Raw genomic sequence first — 18,137 nt, 5'->3', positions numbered from 1 at the left:
AAGTAGCTGCTGTCAAACTGTCTGGTTGTAAGCATCGTCCACAACAAGTCCATGTTGACACATTTCATAAAAGCTTTTTAAATATTAATACACACATACGACCTGTTGTCTTGATTTTTCTGAACTGTCTACCTGTTCAACCCCAGGGCCCACCAGGGAAAGATGGGCTGCCCGGTCATCCCGGACAGAGGGGGGAGACGGTGAGTGGGCAGTTTCGTCCATGAATGGATTGTGTTGTGCCACTTGATCCTGAACATGATGCATCAGCACCTACTCACTCCCTACTCAGTCTCTCAGATATACAAAAAAATACAGGAAGGAACAGGATAACTGAGATAGCATACAAATGAACAGAAAATGGAATATGGGAACTGCAATATAGCTGAGCTGATCTAGTGCACTTATGCACTTATTTCAACCAAGATTATTGATCTGATTGCTGATCACGACACCACCAGTCATGAGGGCCTTTGATGATATCCACTCTCCATATACACAGTTCAGTACTATCTAATTAGTTTTAGATGCCATAGTAGTAGATATAGTAACATTCTTTATGCAAAACTGTTTTAATTAAGTATCCAAAACTTACCACATACTGAGAGCAAGCAATTTTCATATTTTGTTGTACATGAACTTTATTTCAATGACAGTAAAGTTGGAGTGAATTGCACTGAGTTACGTAATGCGCCACACGTTCAGTGTGTTTTTATAACAACTTGTTTACTGCAAAGATTTCCACACAAACAAGATTTGTTTATATTATTCATCTCTAAAATGAAATATTAGCCAATAGGTTGAGAATACTGTGCAGTACAAATCAACCTGTTTGTTCATGAGGTAAATGCTTTGTAACTGTCTGGAGTCAAGTGTCATTTTCTTGATGCCAATGCAATGATCTACCTGTCTGAACAGAGATGGAAAGTAACTAAGTACATTTACTACATATAATATTAATATAATAATATACTTTTAATACATTTTGCTGATAATACGTACTTACTTAAGTACATTTTTGCAGGACTTGTAATGAAATGCATTTTGATACATAGCTCATACTGATATTCTGTTTGGCTCAGACACTTCACATACTTTGTAGCACACAATAGACAGTGCATTACTATATAACCCTATGTGTGTACGGTCAACATTATCTCTGTTATCCCCTTCAGGGCTTCCAAGGAAAGACAGGACCACCGGGACCTGGAGGGGTGGTTGGACCACAGGTAGATAATACAGCAACGTACACCGCTACAGTTAGATTTCACCTCCTCACTTATGCTGTGTCTGTTGTTGGAGTATAATGAGTCACTGAAATTCAAGTATGTACCTGTAACAACAGCTGAATCCTGAAAAACAATGCCCATTTGCACAGAATGTAATCAAGATGCATCAAATTGTTTTGAAAATAATTTTGGATGCCTTCAGTGCGATCTCTTGTCTTTCAAAAGTAATGAGGCGTGGGCTAAAAATAAATTATTCCATCTCATTAAGACTTCCATTTACAATAGAAAAAAAGTTTGGCAAATTTGGCAGAAAAAAAGTATGATTTGTTTGTTTGTATCATCAAATGTGAAATATCCTAAAAACATATATACTACTTCTGTGTCAATATAATTTCTCTTATAGGACACAGGTGAGGACACTTTTTTTTATAGCACATTGAACTTAATATGTCTCCGTTGTCTCTGTCAGGGCCCAACTGGAGAGACAGGACCCAGTGGAGAGCGAGGACACCCAGGCTCTCCTGGTCCACCTGGTGAGCAAGGTCTACCTGGAGCTGCTGGGAAAGAGGGTGGAAAGGTAAATGAGCATGTAGTGTGTGTGTGTTTTGTTTTTTTTTTAATTCATTTTCCTCTTTATTCCTACACTTGAACTACCCATTGTATTTTATTCTAATATTAGTTATTGGGAGAACAAAGCATAATAAAGATTTGAGTTTGAGCCAAATTTGCACCCAATTATCTTGTAGTTGAAATCAAACTGCAATAACATCTGAAGTCATACCAGGTTCTTCAGCAGTGTATTTATTTTTATTGCAATTTAATCTTTGTCATTGTTCTTTTAACAACTCACACCAGAATAGGAACTTTATTGAAAAACTCTTTTTTTAAGACTTTTTAAGACCATTTATTTCCACCTTAACAAAACTGCACTCTTACCGATTAAAAATAAATGGGTTCAAAAGATTAAAAATTGAACAAAGGTCTGAAATAATAGTATGATAGTTTTCAGGGAAATTGAGGTACAGTGGTAAAACAATTAAAAAATAGATGTGGTGCCTTTGTTTAATATCTGCTGTATTCTAGTCTTCATTATTTCTTTCGTGGTTGTTAAAATTTGGCACATCTCCTCTTCACTTAATCACTTGCTGTTGTTACCACATTAACAATAATTTCAGCTTTTATCAAGCAGATCGATCACTTTAATTGTTTGTCTCTGACTTTCTTCCTCTGCCATTCTCACAGATGCAGCTCGGCTCATTTTCACCTAAAGCAATTCTGTATTTAATGATTACCTGACGGCATATCAGATGTCAGTTAAGTGGATTTTATTTGTTCTCCCTCTGTAGGGTGATCCAGGTCCTCAGGGTCCTGGTGGCAAGGCAGGACCTTCCGGCCTGAGGGGCTTCCAGGGGGCTAGAGGTCTTCCAGGGGCCATGGTAACACACAGACCACCCACACAGTAACACACTCATGCAAACATACACATGTGAACATAAGAAGTGTGTCATCCCACATCCTGAGCACACACCCAGTTGAATTGAGCTCCAAACCCCAATTACTAGGCTAACTACCTGCTGTTAAACCAAATGTCAGGCTTGGCAGTGGACCTGACTGAGAGGTGCAGCACTGGCTAACATAGAAGTAATGGAGAGGACTGAGCCAGACTCAATATTGACATGTTTTATCATCATTAATCTCAGCAAGGTTGAAGTAGGTTGTATTCTGTGGTCAATGTGGCTTTGGCAAAGCATTTTAACTAGCAAAATGTCTGAGTAATTAGCTGTAGTCTGTGCATTTTAGAGGCATTTTAGAGCACTTTTATACCTGCTCTAGTTACAGATGATTTTCTTTAAGGAATCCCTATTTTGTTTTTGTTTGGAGGATGAGTCAAAGCCCTCTGATTATGATTAAAACCCACGACTATGTGAGTGCATCATATGCACTCTAGCCTGCTGAGTAGCCCGAATTAATTCTCAAAAGAAGTAGGTGTGGGTGAGAAAAAGTTCAAGGTGAAAGTGGATGGCTGTTAGAGGCTGACTGAAGATCATCTTGAGGGACTGAGGCTGAAGCTCATTTCAAGGCTGACCATTAAGAGAGCACACGACAGCACTGCCCAGACTTATTACCACCGTTATGTTTGTCCCATGTGTGCAGGGAGATGGCTTTCTCTTCATAACGGCAGCACACACACACGCACAGTACACGAGCAAATACAGCCTCCCACTCCACTTAAAGTGATCCCATCCAATCACACACAGACACATACAAACATGAGCGTGTACGCACCTGTTGTATGAGCAAGAACCTACAGTTCATCTGATTCTGTTTGCAGAGAGAGTTCCAGGTACAAACACACACAGTTTATTTTTCTCTTTTGGAAAGACATAGAGAGACACACACACACACACACACACACCCACCCTTCATCCCATCTCTTCGTCTTGAGGAAAGCCACAGTAGCAATATACGAGCCAATAAATAACTTTTTGTGTGTCCGGCAGCCTTCTAATGCATCGAGGTGAAATGCGGAAGCCGGGGAGCTGGAGAGAGCCAGCTTGGCAGCGTCTGCACCCCCTGGCTCTGTCGGAGCCTGTAAATTAGTTATTATAATGAAAGTCTTTACTGCCTCTGGTGAACTGTGTTTTCCATATGCAATCTCAGCCTCCTGGTGTTGTGATTCAGCAGCACGGGCATTGCCATTCAAGGGCCGGCATCTCGAGGAGATGACAGGGGTCCAGAGATAGATGGACTTTACTTGAACTTACGGGCCACCGCAGACCGCAACCTTGCCATCCCTGTGCTTTGTCATTTCCTAAAAACGCCTACAGATTAGGCTATATCTTAATTTATTAAGTAAGCACCAGTTTTTATGGTGGAGTTGAACTGAGCCTAAGTAAATGTTTTGAAATCTTGGGAGTATTTCTGTGCAGTGTCACTAAATTATTATTATTTTAATATTAATTTTCTGAGTGATTTTATACAAATCCATCTAATTAACTCCCACCTGCCGAGCTCATTAACAGAATGCCTGATTGCTTAAAGGGTTGGTCCCCCCCCCCCCCAAACAATTACTTCCTCACTCACCCAGTGTTATCTAACCATGAAGATAGTTTTGGTTTTATGTGCTCAGGTTTCAAGATGTACGTCTCTGATATTTCTATCACCACCTCAATGCAATGGATGTAAATTGAATTTTGTTTGTGGAGCTCAAAACTCAGCAGCAACATCAAGAGTTTTCATATGGACTATTTCTTTGGTAGAAAGTAATTCTAAAGAAATCTGTGCTGTTGGATATTTTAAATGTACCTTTTCATCACTATGGGCACCATGAACAAAATCCCATTAACCTCAGTTTTAGTGGGGTGACAGATATCTTCTAGGCTAATATTGCTAAACATAGTCAAATAAAACCAAAGTTATCTGCAAGGCTATGTACCAGTAGAAGTACCTGAGAAAATATGTTTTTTTGTGTTTTAGGTGAACTGACCCTTTAATGACCTGCTGCCTCAGTAAATTGGGAGCTAATAACACGGCGAGATTCAGATTCAAAGAAAGCACATTGCATATTTGGCCTTTGCTTTCATGTACTTAAATCTGGAGGGTATACTGTAGAGTTTAGAAAACTTTTCTTAAGAGTTAAAACAAGAAAGTGGATCTAACTTTTATCAACTTTCATTATATCTTTTGGTAATGATAACTTCATCACTAATATACAAAAAGAGATACTACTAAAAAGATTTCCTCCGCTTTTAACACTGTATAAAGATCACAAATACACATGCACATACACAGGTATTAGACACATATCTACACATGCACACACGCGTGCACACACACACAAACACGGTAACATTTAAAGGCCCATTTGACAGCTGTGATTACTGTTCTTTGGATGGCATTGAGCGACGGCCCGCAGTGAATGAGATCTAACCCTCTCCTGTCCTCTGCTTTCAGGGTCCAGCTGGCTTAAAGGGAGGAGAAGGGCCTCAGGGTCCCCCTGGCCCCATTGTAAGTAGTCCGTTACTATGGTTACCTCATCTCTCCTGCCACAGAGATTGCAGTAAAAAGTGACTTGTGCTTTTGGAGAATGGAGTTGCACATGCTGAGCGTGGCTCCGTTCTCCGGTCATTCAGCAGCATTCAGTCAATGTAAAGTGTAGCGTGGAGGGTGGCAGTGTGGGGCGGGGCAGTAGGGTTGAAATCAATACTACAATAGTTAAAAAGATATTTTTCAATATGAGTATACATTGCAATATTAATTGTCATTTTTCAATGTGTTTACTTTGTTTACTTAGTTGGTTACATTGAACACTTTCCCCCCTGTTTCTTTTGTCATAACATGGATAGCACCCATGTAAGATACACAATATATCTATGATCACGCAATCAGTCATTTATCTAACTGGGAATCACCTCTCATACCAACGTTTATTGTGTTTTTGTTTTCCTATTATATTGCCTAGGAGAAGATAAACATGTCAGTTTTACAAAGATGATTTTTTAGCAGTTTAAAATAAGAGGCTTGTGAATTTGTGCACTACAGTTTAATAAAAGCAATTTGCTGCTTGATTTATGGTGTTTTTAGAACTGCTAATTCTTAGGTATGAAATAAACAACAACATCACTTTGAAGCATGGCCTAATCATTGCTTCACTGCCTAATTGAACAACAACTTGTTTCATCCCACTAACTTGATTGGTCGGAGATGCTTTCCTCTTGCATTTAGTAGTTACTATAGCAACTGTTGTGGCACAGATGGAAGAAGTTTGTGTCTCGCTTTCGCCTTTTCTATGTTTGTATGACTACAACCTTTAGAGAAACTTATTAATCACACATAATACCCTTATGATGTTTTTCTCTGTGATTATGGGTACTTATTTTGCATCTTCTGCACCACTGATCACCGATTCACCCTTAATAACCGTGAAGACGTCCTCTTAGATATTGTGGCTGTATTTATATACTGTGCTGTGTTGAATCTGACTTGCTCCCACATAGTTCAGGACCCTGAAAAGGAGCGGGAGTGGCAGTGTAATCCATAAATAAGTGGGGCACTTTTTTCCTGCCTTTGTCTCTGAGCCCCTCAGTTAGCGATATATGCAATGAAAAGCCTCGGGAGCTCCGGTGGTGAATCTGTACAGAAAGCTGACTGACAGGCAGCTTTGAACTGTCTGACATTTTGTTCAAGCGTTAAACGCAGGCTCCCGATAATTGCCCCTGCTCACCAGCGACAGAGCAACACCAGATTAGATGACAGCGGATATGCAGAGCACGGATGAAAAGATGATGAAAGCGCGAAGAGGGGTGTTCTCTGAATGAGTGAAACCATTTCCACTGCGAAATGAGATCGTTTTCTTAAATTGGCTTGAAAATGAGCCATTGGCTGAAAACATGTGATAGACTGTTTTGGTAGTGTTGGAAAAACTCCCTGAAAAAGAGGCCGGTGTGCAATGCCCACGCACACAAGAGATCTGATATTTTCCTCCATCGATTTCCTGCCGGAGATTGAGCTGCTGTTGTGCTATGGGAAAGACTGTGTGTGTGTGTGTGTGTGTTTGAAACAGACAAACCAAGAAACAGCATAGAAAAAATCAAAAGAAAAGAAAGGATGAATGCGACAAGTTGAGTCACAAACTTTGGTTGTGTGTCTGCATGTTTTTGTGTCGCAGTTTTGATTTCTAGCCAGAGAATCACATGTGTGGGAGAAAAACATGGCTGAAATAAGAGGAACGGAAGCAAAAAGAAAGAATGTGAAGTTATGTGAGTCAAAGAAACTTGTGTGTGTGTGTGTGTGTGTGTGTGTGTGTGTGTGTGTGTGTGTGTGTGTGTGTGTGTGACTGTATGTGCAGGTTGGCAGGCTGGGGATGACAGTTTGGAGCTGTGCGTGTGTGTGTGTCACCGGCAATGTCTGTCATGAAATGGGCCAGGCATATGAGTGCCAGGTGGCAGCTCACATCAGCAGCTGAATCAGTGTGTGTGTGTGTGTGTGTGTGTGTGTGTGTGTGTGTGTGTGTGTGTGTGTGTGTGTGTGTGTGTGTGCGCGTCAGGGTGAATCTTTGGCTTGTGTACATGCGCATGTTTTATTTGAAAGCAGCCTGAGACCTTCCCTGGGTAGGAGGATCAGACGTAATGATCTGCTGATCAAAGATGTAGTCACAGTTTATGTGATTTGGGCCGCAGTGATGAGCACCCGCCTGGGAGTAGTGAAGAGCAGGGTTTAATAAGACACGCTGACATGGGACCGTCAGACCTTCCATAAGGCCTTGGCAGAGGAAAGCAGCTGAATTCATCAGCACGGCTCTCATCCTAGTGAAGCTTTGAGGCTGACAGCAGGGTCAATATACTTTTATTACTGTTCTTACATAGGATTTTATTAAAGTTCATTCATAGGTGATGTTGTTATTGTTGTTACAGCTCCTTATAGCAGTCAAGTAAAAATAACAATCAAATAAGAAGGTTAAATTATACATATTCTAATGTGTCGTTGTGTAGAGGGAAACATTTTGGTTATGTGGGCACATAAAAGAAGTCTCTTTTTTAAAATCTGGGTATTGTTCTGTGAAAATTTAAAAAAACAGTGACGCTTATTTGTTCAAATATATTTAGGAAACTAAGTCAGAGTTTTCACGTTTCAATTTAAACCTAGCACACTTTCTGTGGCATTTCTGCAGGACATTGACTTCTCTAGTTAGCTACCACATAATGCAGCAATGACTGACGGGTCTTTGTTCTATGGTGACAGGGCTCTCCTGGAGAGAGAGGTGCTGCCGGCCCTGGAGGTCCCATTGGTCTGACAGGACGCAATGGCCCCCAAGGACCACCCGGCCCTGCTGGAGAAAAGGGCGGCCCTGTGAGTATTTCTGTCTAACTCTCACTCAGTCAAACTCTGCTTTAAGCCTCTATAGACTGCACAGTCTGAGGAGAATGTTGGCTTGACTGCTGGCAATGTGACACTTTTCAATGTGATGAATGTTGTGTTTAGGGGGAGAAAGGTCCCATGGGTCCTGCTGGCCGTGACGGCATTCAAGGTCCTGTTGGTCTTCCCGGTCCGGCTGGTCCTCAGGGTCCCCCTGGAGAGGACGGTGACAAGGTGGAGTAAAGATGTGACGCACTGGAATACTAGTAACCCCTGATTTAAATATCAACCTCAGAGAATTAGTTAAGTTTAAAACAAAAACACATACTGCACGCGGGGAAAGATAAAACAGATGGAGACATCCTCAGAGTTCTTCTTCAACATCTGTAACCATCAGCTCGTTCATAATGAGATCTGAACAATCTCGTTCAACTACAAAGTTTTCTGGAACACAAAAAAACATCAAAGAATACAACACATGTCTGCAACTGTCAGTATCCTCACAAGTTGTCCAGAAATGTGTGGCAGTTACATGCTCTTCTTGGCATGTCTTCTTACTTTGTGTCTTTGGTATTTTTATACTTCTGTTGTTGTTATTTCACATAAGCCTCTGCACTGTTGCCACATTAAACATGTATTCCAATGTCAAAACATGCATGTCTTAATATACAGTGTACATATTCAGAAAATACAACGTTTAACACACACACTGCACATAAACAAATGCTTGTTTGGCCTCAAGCCTACAATGACAGAAAATATGATCAAATTGTTGCATTCAGTAAACAAAATAAGCACATACTGAAAGCATTAAAACATTTCTGAACACAAACAGATAAACAAAAAGAAACAAATCCCACATCCACAGCGGATACACTGAACCACAGATCTGCATCTTTGAATTTGTAACCATCATGCCTCTCCGATCCAAGTCACGTCTTCTATCACACCATTTTGTCAATCATAGAGCCAATGGGGTTAGACAGGGAGCCAATCAATTAATCGCAAACACTCGCCCAGGGTCTGTGTGGGCCAATCAAATTAGAATCTCTTGCGAAATATTTACTGCCCGATCGTGGTAAAGGTGACACTTTAAGATATTAGACTTTGACTAAACATGGGAGGCAAGTTTAGCCTTTTAAGATGGAGAGGAGAGATGTGAGCTCTGCTGTTTGTATTGCACCGCAGGGAGAAGTTGGCGGACCTGGACAGAAGGGAAGCAAAGGAGACAAGGGTGAACTTGTGAGTCTCTTTTTTGTTTTTCTCTCTCTATTACTTTTTATATAATTCCTTTTATGTAAGGCATTGAGTTTTGAATGATAATCCGTGCTAATTGAGTAAAGAACACTAATCTTAGCTACTGAATTCTCTGAGCTGAATAAATCAAAGAGCACTTGGTTACTTGGCAATGACTCATCTTAGGTTATCTTGCACCAAACAGTCTGCAGCATAAAAAAATAAGTGCTGCTATGTTTCCTAAATGGTTACTTAGTGTCCAATGAAAATACCAGTGTGCTCTGTCCTCGTCTTAAACATTTGTGTTTTTCAATTGACTTTGGTTTTAGTCATCAGAAGCATCTCTTAAAATAAATGTAATATGTTCCTATATTTTCCTCCTTCAGGTAGACGGTCTATATGAGGATGAACAGCTTTAGCATGCACTTGTTTACTTTAACTTCCATTGTTCTCTAGTGTAAATGAAAACAGCAGGTCTGTCTTGTGTATACCAATAGTCAGACTGCAATTACCAGGGCAAGAACTAATGGAGATCCCAATAAACAATAAACAATATCTCATTGTTCCTTGTGTTTTTAGGGTCCACCAGGCCCAAGCGGTCTTCAGGGTGTGGTCGGAGCGCCTGGTCCAGCTGTGAGTATCGCTTTTCCCCTGTGAAATATAATTATGCACTCTCAGTTCACATTTATCAATGGATGCCATATTCAGGAATAAAACATGAAATGAAAAGAGAGCAGCAAATGATGCATGCACACCACTATTTACTCCAAATATAATTTTCCCTTTTCCAACCTTTATTTGGAAGATATTGAATTTTTAAAATTCCTTCGTTTCCAACATTTCAGATGCCTTAAAAGTGTAAGTGCTGTTCTCCTAATGGTACCCCCTGCTTACCATGGTGGGTTCTGGGTCAGAAAAACAAAATGGCAAATCAAGTTTGAAATATTTACTCCAGTTCAAGGCATGAAGACAGTGACGCTGATGAATTAAAACAGAAATTGGAATTGGACCAAAAGCCTGTGGGCAGAGCTTATTAACTAGTTGTCTTCGGCCATGTAGTGTTATCACAAAGTGACAGAATCATATCTGGTATTGCAGCACTAGACCCTGTTATTTGGTGGTTTCCAACCATTTTCCATCAAGTGCAATGTGTACTTAAGCAGGTTTTTATTTTTAGTTTACCGTTTCTGGCTGATGGTGTGATAATCAGTTAAATGAGCTGTTACAGTGTTTACACACAGTTGGAGACCCCTGATATAACAAGGTAGCCTGATTTAAAAAACAATGTTTTATTCCCTGGATGGGCCGAAATTAAGTGCTTCTTCCAGCCAGGCCAGGGATACATTATGCACGCAGTATTACTTTTTACTCTAGCCTCTGCTGTCCAAAAACCTTTGGCTGCAGTCCCCATTCATTTAAGAATCCCCATCCTTTTATCATTGTAATGTTACACAAATTTCATTTTAATCACGACTTTTACTTGAGGCCACATATTAATATCAGGATACCCCACAAAGAGTTTTGTCATCATGGTTGTTAACAGCGTGTCCTTTAGCAGTTACAAATTTGGAATTAGTATTGCTTTGCGATTCTTACAATACGATTAAACTTGTGACCTTCCAGTTACAAAACAATCTCACAAACCACCATGGCACACGTAGCTGCCAATCATTTCCATGTATTACCTTATGTGGCACCAGGTTTAGCTGCCTTGTATGCTGCAGAATATCCTCTACTCATCCATCTCATTAACACAACAGGAGCAGTCCTGTTTCTACAATAGCTGACGGCCTGAGGGCAACTAACAGCTCATTGCTGTAAATTATCAGGCCTTAACAACCATTCTAGCAAAAATTCAGCATCTGCAGGGCTCTGTGGGGGCTACAATAGACCTGGTGAGATGGATTGCCGCGGGCAGGTAGTGCACCCAAGCTGAATAACAAATTATTTAATAGTTGTTTGTCCTGGTGAGTCAGTCTGCTCATGTGTATTCATATCTTCATAACTGAGACCTGACTCGTGCTGCGTAGTTACATTGTCTGCCCTCTTTTTATTATTGCAAGTCCTAATGCTGTTATCAATTTTGACTAAACAATCTACCCCACCTCTCAATCCAGGAAAAAATGTTGGTGTTCGTAGGGAAAAAGAAATGATTCAATTTCCTTTTCAGCTAAGGCTTAACGAGGTTTACAACAGCACAGTCGCCAGCATTGTCTTCAAGATAAAACTAAGGTCAAGCAGTTGGAATGAAACACTCTTTGTCAGGGCACTATTGATCTTCATCAGGATGTGGTAAACATCCTTTTTTACAAATAAAGTGTGTTTTATGATTTAGCCTCATCTAAGAAAGAAAACACCATTTTTGTGATGTAAAACTTAGTTTCTAACATAAGATGAGACAAACAAAAATCCTAAAATAGCCTCTTAGATTTGTTTTAGGGGCAATCGTCACATATATTAAGTTAGATGCACTTCAGGTGAGACATAAATTACACCTACCTCAGCATGTGTGTGGTGACCCCAGGCCTAAGCATCTCTTATACCCACAGGTACGATACACTCGGCACTACACTTCCAATTTCAGATAGACCCATGCCAAAGTTATTACAGAGTCTTGAAAAATTAAACATTCACAGTTGGCAGGTTTTATTACACGTAATACATTGACTTGTCATGATTAAGAAAGCTAAGAAGGCATTTTTCTAATTATAACGTCAGCGTGTGTTGAATGCACATATTTTTGCAGGTCTTTTGCAGCCAGTTTTTCAGAATGTGATTTGTCAGTTCTGGAGAATATACTTTTACTGCAAAGGAAAAGACTAGTGCCTCCTTGTGGCAGGTTGATCTGCTGGACATCGGCTCAGGGATACGTAGGATTTACGTAGAAGTTTCTGTTCGAATCATCTGGATGGCCGGAGTCCTTTCATTAACAAAATATTTGGCATTATTTAACTATTTTAACTTCTAATGATGAATTATAATGTAACTGTAATTTAATTTTTAAAACCCATTCCCACCCATTGCCAAATACTTGACATTCTCCACTGTTGGAACATTTCACTAACTAAGAGACGCAAGCCAAACAAACCACGCTTCACATTTTGGCCATGATAACTGTTTTAGGTTTGTAAAGCAGCATTTAAATTCAAACACTCTACCACCACACACATCTCTGATTCCCATCTCCCTGAGGAACTAGCTGTGACTTTTTTTTTTTGTTTAAAGTCTGTCTAAACTTTAGTCCACCTTGTCTCAGACTCTTCAGTTCAAAGCTGTACTCACGCTACCTGTAATCACCTAACATTTCTTTCTAAACTGTTCTGCATTCAGTACCAGCGCCTGAGGCTGCCTACATGTCCCGGGGCTCAGTGAGAGCTCCACGAGCACTTTCAAGTGCTGACATGCGTTTGAACTGAAAACTCCCAGTTTGTCAGCACTTCACTCCTTCCCTGTAGTCTGCCCTTTCTATCCTCTGTAGCCCTGTGCACCACTGACTTCACAGATGAAGTCAGCATCTTTCACATACCCTCTTTACCATAACCCTGTGGCTATACTATACTGTATGCTGCATTCCCTGATGAGGAGCTTTGGTAACCTGGCTGCTGTTTCCCAGCAGCACAGTGGATCAGTGGCTCGAACTGTTGCCTCACCCTTGTACTGTTTTGTTTAGAGTTTGCATTTCACTCAAAATACTGTGATAGACTGTGTGTGACTGAGATAGACTGTTGACCTGCCCAGGGTGCATGCTGGGAAAAGCTCCAGCCCCCTCATAACCCTGAGCGAGAATATGTGGGTGTAGAGAATTGATGGATGGGTGATATTGCCATAAAATGACCTTCAGAAAAGGCATTTAAGGTAACTGTCCGTCCTAATCTGTGTTTGAATATGGGCATCGACCCACCCCCTGCCATGTGATCTTGGATGTACTCCATAACCTTGAAAAGGATTAAGAGAGCAAAGAAATCCCGTAAGAGAAATTCCACATAGACATGAGTGTTTGTGGACTTTAGCTCCGGCTAATGGGGATCAGAATAAAGATGTTTCGATGTAATGAACTTTGACCTCCCACAGGGCAGCGATGGTGAGTCTGGACCGAGAGGACAGCAGGGTATGTTTGGCCAGAAAGGAGACGAAGGACCCAGAGGATTCCCCGGTCTACCAGGACCCATCGGACTGCAGGTCTGTCTGCATCAAATCTGCATCTTTTCTATACACATGTTGATTCTCTTTCAATCATTCTCTGAACACATGACAACCAGATCACGTTGAACGCAGCCTAGTAGGTATGCACATCGTTCTTCCTCTGCCAAAGTCAACCGGAGCAGAAAGGGTTCCTCCCCACACCCCTGAAACCGACAACATTTCATCTCTCTTTACATCATTTACATTACATCAAAACAGTGCATAATTTATTAATGCAGCCTCGGCTCCTAATAACACTTTGTATTGCTCCTGGGCAAATAATGCTTTTTCCCCCCCTCAAGGACTTTCCTTCGCATAGACAGTGCTAAAGATCCATCACCATTGCTAACATTTTGCATTTGGCATTTTGCCGCAGTGTTAATGGTAGAGGGGAGACTGCTGTTGGTTTTCCACTCAGACTACATCATTATCATGCAGTAAACCGCTTCCCTGCAGTGCTCCCAGGCCCAAATAAGAGACCAGCTGCTGTATTTGATCAGATATTTGAATCAATGTATCTTTTGCAAATATGTCTCATAATAGACATATTACAATACACATACAGTATTAATTTCCTAGAGAATTTAGAGGGGCAGCAACTCTGAAGCAGTCGGGGTTTTGTTCAAGTTTTGATACCAGGAAGGACACATTTGCTTTGTCTGTCTAGCCACCAGTACACCCCGCCCACACAAACACAGATTATGCATATGAAAGCGGAGAAGAGTGATATTTGAGGGCTTTTATCAATAATTGACCCGCAGTTTTATTTTCCACTTAAACACACATTGATCTGTGGCTACTTATCTTGTTTTTAATGGTAGAAGTTCATTGATTTATAGAAAGTGTTTTTCTTGTAATCATGCACAGAGTACAGCAGCCATTTTCATATTTGCTATTAAAATGACACCATGTAACCTTTGAGAGAGGAGCATATTCTTCCTCTTGCAAAAGAAAAGTTGACACAATAACCAATAAAATGCAAATACGTTAGCAAACTTTAAGTAGACATTGCTGTGTAACTGACATTGCTGAGTCATTTAACTGACTGGATCACTCTTTTCTTCTTGTGCAACTGTTACACTATGTTTTAACATTTACTATTATCTCCTAACCGTCACTTGTGCAACAGTGTGAAAGAAGAGCAAAAGGGCAGAGCATCATTTAAGCCAATGAGCTAAAGTTGAAGAAACTTGCTTTGGTGGCAATGAATAAAGAAACGGACCATTTTAGAATATCTTAAAGTCAATTATCCAAGGACTCACTGAGGATGAAATTAGAGCGAAGCCCTGCTGGTCAATAGGGCCAGATAACGTTGTTATTAAGTGCAATTGGCTTTTAATTGGGCATAATGCACTCCATCTCCACTCTTTTAATTATGTTTGGCTAAGCTGCCCTTCAATAGATGGCAGCAGCCACTGCGAGCTCAGCTCTTCAATGCAATTATCTGTAGCATTAATTATTTTGACTATGGGGAATAAATGGTTTCGCTTTGAAAGGCTTCCATCATTCGGGGCTGTGTTTGCTGTGGAATATTGGACTCCTCGCTGAGCGGATGAGTTCTTGAGATTAAGAGGTTAAGATGTGGACGCAGAAGAGAGTAAATACCAGATTTGATTGCACCATAGTGTCCTTTATAGTTCAAGGCTGGTGTGAAAAATGGGGGGAAAATGCCAAATCCTAAAATAAAGTAAACATTTACTGATTTGCTCTGATATGTGCGCCAAAGAGCAGTTGTGTGTGTATTTAAGTTTGTGTATGTTCATTTTGTTCACAATACCTTACCTTATCTCCACCCTTCTAATCCTTCAGTAAGTATTGTATATTTCACAAAGAAGCCCAGCAAGTCCAGGATTGATCGAGAGCCCGTCACATCCGAAACATTATACATGAAATAAGTTGATGCTTTATTTATTTTTCCATTCTTACTACCCTCGTGCTTTATTACTGTGACGAAAGTCCCAGTCACAATCTGTTATAAATTAGCCTTCTCTGCCATCACAAAGGTACAGTAAATCAACAAAATGGGCTGAAACTACACGTATGTGACTCAATGATCGATATCCACGTCACTGTGATTTCATAGCAACTCATCATTACCGCTGCTTTCTGCCCACCTATTGATTATGCATGCTCCATCATCGGAGCTTAACTAACACAACAAATAATAAGCTACAATAGCAAGTGAGAGCAAGTTGCAGATACACCTTCCCAAGTTGTATTCAAACAGTTTTAGCTGAACATGATTGAATCCCAAAATAATAATAATGTGCACCGTCTGCGCTGTCCCCTTTGTTTCCACTTTCCTGTGGACATAGATGGATGGAGCTCAGACCCTGTAATTTACACAGGCTGATTATACCCAAGCATCCCATACCCTTTAATTACAATAGGTGTCCTTTTTTGACTAATTGTGTGTTTACCCTCATGGCTTCTGCTTGTATAAATGCATCCTCCATCACATTGCATCCTAAAGCCCACTACTGTATAACAATACACATCATCTGAAAGCACCTTTTAATGAGCAGCAAAAATGTATTTATGCTCCTGTTTTTTGTAATGCGCGGTGTTGTCTCAGGTGCTGCCTCCTCACACGACTTTTTTCTTTGTTCTGAAGAATATGTGTCTTCTTTGCAGGGTCTGCCCGGCCCTCCTGGTGAGAAGGGAGAGAATGGAGACGTCGGGCCAATGGTGAGTATAGCTCTTTCTGTGACTTTTCTCTGTTGCAGCGATTCATATTGTTTTCACGTACAACCCAGTGAGGTGGGAAATTGCGTTGATTGTTCTGAAGTTTTGGCTGGTGGCTGAGTTTGGCAACTCCACCAGCCACTTGACAGATGTTTTTGAAGTCTGTGGAGGATGCTTTCAGATGTACTACATTTCTGCTGGTTAAAACTGTATATGCTTGTTTCCCATGCAGTATGTTTTTTTTTATAATTTTTTTCAGTTCAGTAATAATAACAACAAGCAATATGGGTCTGACATGCCTATATTATTGGTGCATATTTATATGACACTATTAACAATTGTTTTACTATTTACTTTTTCATTATTCATAATATTATTTTTCTATTTAATTGCTATCTTAATTCTCGATGTCATCTGCACCAAAACAAAATCCTCATCCACATGTACTTGGTGAATAATATCTGATTATGATTCAGATTCTGATACCTGTTAAAGAAACATTGGCACTACTCTATACTGATCATTACTCCTATTGTTGCTGACAGGGTCCACCTGGTCCTCCTGGCCCCAGAGGTCCTCAGGGTCCCAGCGGAGCCAATGTAAGTTTGATAGTTTTTCCCTTTTTTGACAAGGCTTCAGTCATACTCACAACTTTAAAAATTCAAGTTTTGTTTAAAAAAAAAAAAATTCTGATATGATTCTTTGGATAATCTCAAACGGTCTCATCATTATGATTTATCCTCAGGGTGCACAAGGTCCTCCCGGTGGTATTGGTTCAATGGGAGGTGTTGGTGAGAAGGTAAGCACCAACATGGCCAGATCATTGTGGAAGCACTTTTAAGCTTCTTAAAATACTTCCTGCCTCAAAATAAGTAAATTCTTTGGAGTGTTTCTCCTTCTGCTCCTGAAAGACGCTGCCATTTTTTCTACCATGTAATGTATAAAAAGTAAAAGATACAAACCAAAAGCACTGAGCTGGCAACCAATACACACATTGGTCTGCTGATAACATTTGGATCATTTAATTGTGATTTAAGTGTGATAATCCACATTTTCACACATTAATCGGCATTTTCACTGTGATGTAACAGGGAGAAACCGGTGAAGCTGGAAACCCAGGATCACCTGGAGAGCCTGGTATCGGAGTAAGTACAGTATCACGTCTCATTTCAGACGGCATATGAAATTTTCAATAACAAGATAACTGACCATTTATACATGTGTAACAAGCACTTAAAATGCATGGCAAGTAGCACAACACACAATCCAGCAGTGTGCCGTTATGTACAATTCATCCCATGTGTACCTGTGACTTTTTAAACAATGAATATCTGTGAGTGAAGCTGATTAAGTTAGATTTATTATTTGACACTTCAGCTGTGGGGGATGTTCTACCTCTGAGTATTTTACCTCCATATTACTGTAGACTGATGTGTAGCAATGCTAGCAACCTGAGGGCTTTTCAGCAGATAATTAGCTCAGCTACATTGGGACACCACTGTTGGTGGTGTCATTAATTTAACCTCCTGTATGAGGCAAAAGTCAGAACATCCCAGGAGTTACTTTGTTTGACAAAAGCATTGCAATGGCATGGAGTTTTCACCGTAACATTTTTGTTTTTAATGTCTCCAAAATCGATGTCAAATGACAGGAAGTTCACTTTCGCATAACTCATTTAACAACAATATCATCACATGCATCACATCACATAATATGCACATCAGTTTCATAATGCAGCATACTGTTTGTGTTTGCCTGCAAAAAGTGCCTCTGCTTTTTATTTTCCAGTGTTATAAATCATGATAAAGTATCCACAGTAGGCATCCTGATCTTGGATATCTCAGATCAGCACAGTGCCATTGATCCAGGCTAAGCAGTAGACATTGGTTGTGTAGACCAGGGAGGCCTCACCTGAGATATGGGTATAGGCCAGTCACCCTCCTTCAGTCTGAG

At 40.4% G+C, this 18,137-nt stretch overlaps 1 protein-coding gene across 1 annotated transcript in view; it reads left to right on the top strand.

Moving 5' to 3' along the window:
• The window catches only part of LOC139296194 (collagen alpha-1(XI) chain-like), an 80,538-nt gene that overhangs the window by 50,108 nt on the left and 12,293 nt on the right, over nucleotides 1–18,137 (top strand). The window contains exons 37-50 of the mRNA XM_070918538.1: nucleotides 147–200; nucleotides 1,173–1,226; nucleotides 1,696–1,803; nucleotides 2,573–2,662; nucleotides 5,181–5,234; nucleotides 7,968–8,075; nucleotides 8,208–8,315; nucleotides 9,270–9,323; nucleotides 9,897–9,950; nucleotides 13,389–13,496; nucleotides 16,134–16,187; nucleotides 16,730–16,783; nucleotides 16,930–16,983; nucleotides 17,276–17,329. Coding sequence (XP_070774639.1) covers nucleotides 147–200; nucleotides 1,173–1,226; nucleotides 1,696–1,803; nucleotides 2,573–2,662; nucleotides 5,181–5,234; nucleotides 7,968–8,075; nucleotides 8,208–8,315; nucleotides 9,270–9,323; nucleotides 9,897–9,950; nucleotides 13,389–13,496; nucleotides 16,134–16,187; nucleotides 16,730–16,783; nucleotides 16,930–16,983; nucleotides 17,276–17,329 — 1,008 coding nt within the window. The remainder of the gene's footprint in view (nucleotides 1–146; nucleotides 201–1,172; nucleotides 1,227–1,695; nucleotides 1,804–2,572; nucleotides 2,663–5,180; nucleotides 5,235–7,967; nucleotides 8,076–8,207; nucleotides 8,316–9,269; nucleotides 9,324–9,896; nucleotides 9,951–13,388; nucleotides 13,497–16,133; nucleotides 16,188–16,729; nucleotides 16,784–16,929; nucleotides 16,984–17,275; nucleotides 17,330–18,137) is intronic.

Source organism: Enoplosus armatus, chromosome 14 (assembly GCF_043641665.1).
Source record: "Enoplosus armatus isolate fEnoArm2 chromosome 14, fEnoArm2.hap1, whole genome shotgun sequence".
NCBI classification, from domain to species: domain Eukaryota; kingdom Metazoa; phylum Chordata; class Actinopteri; order Centrarchiformes; family Enoplosidae; genus Enoplosus; species Enoplosus armatus.
This window is presented reverse-complemented; position numbering and strand designations above follow the sequence as displayed.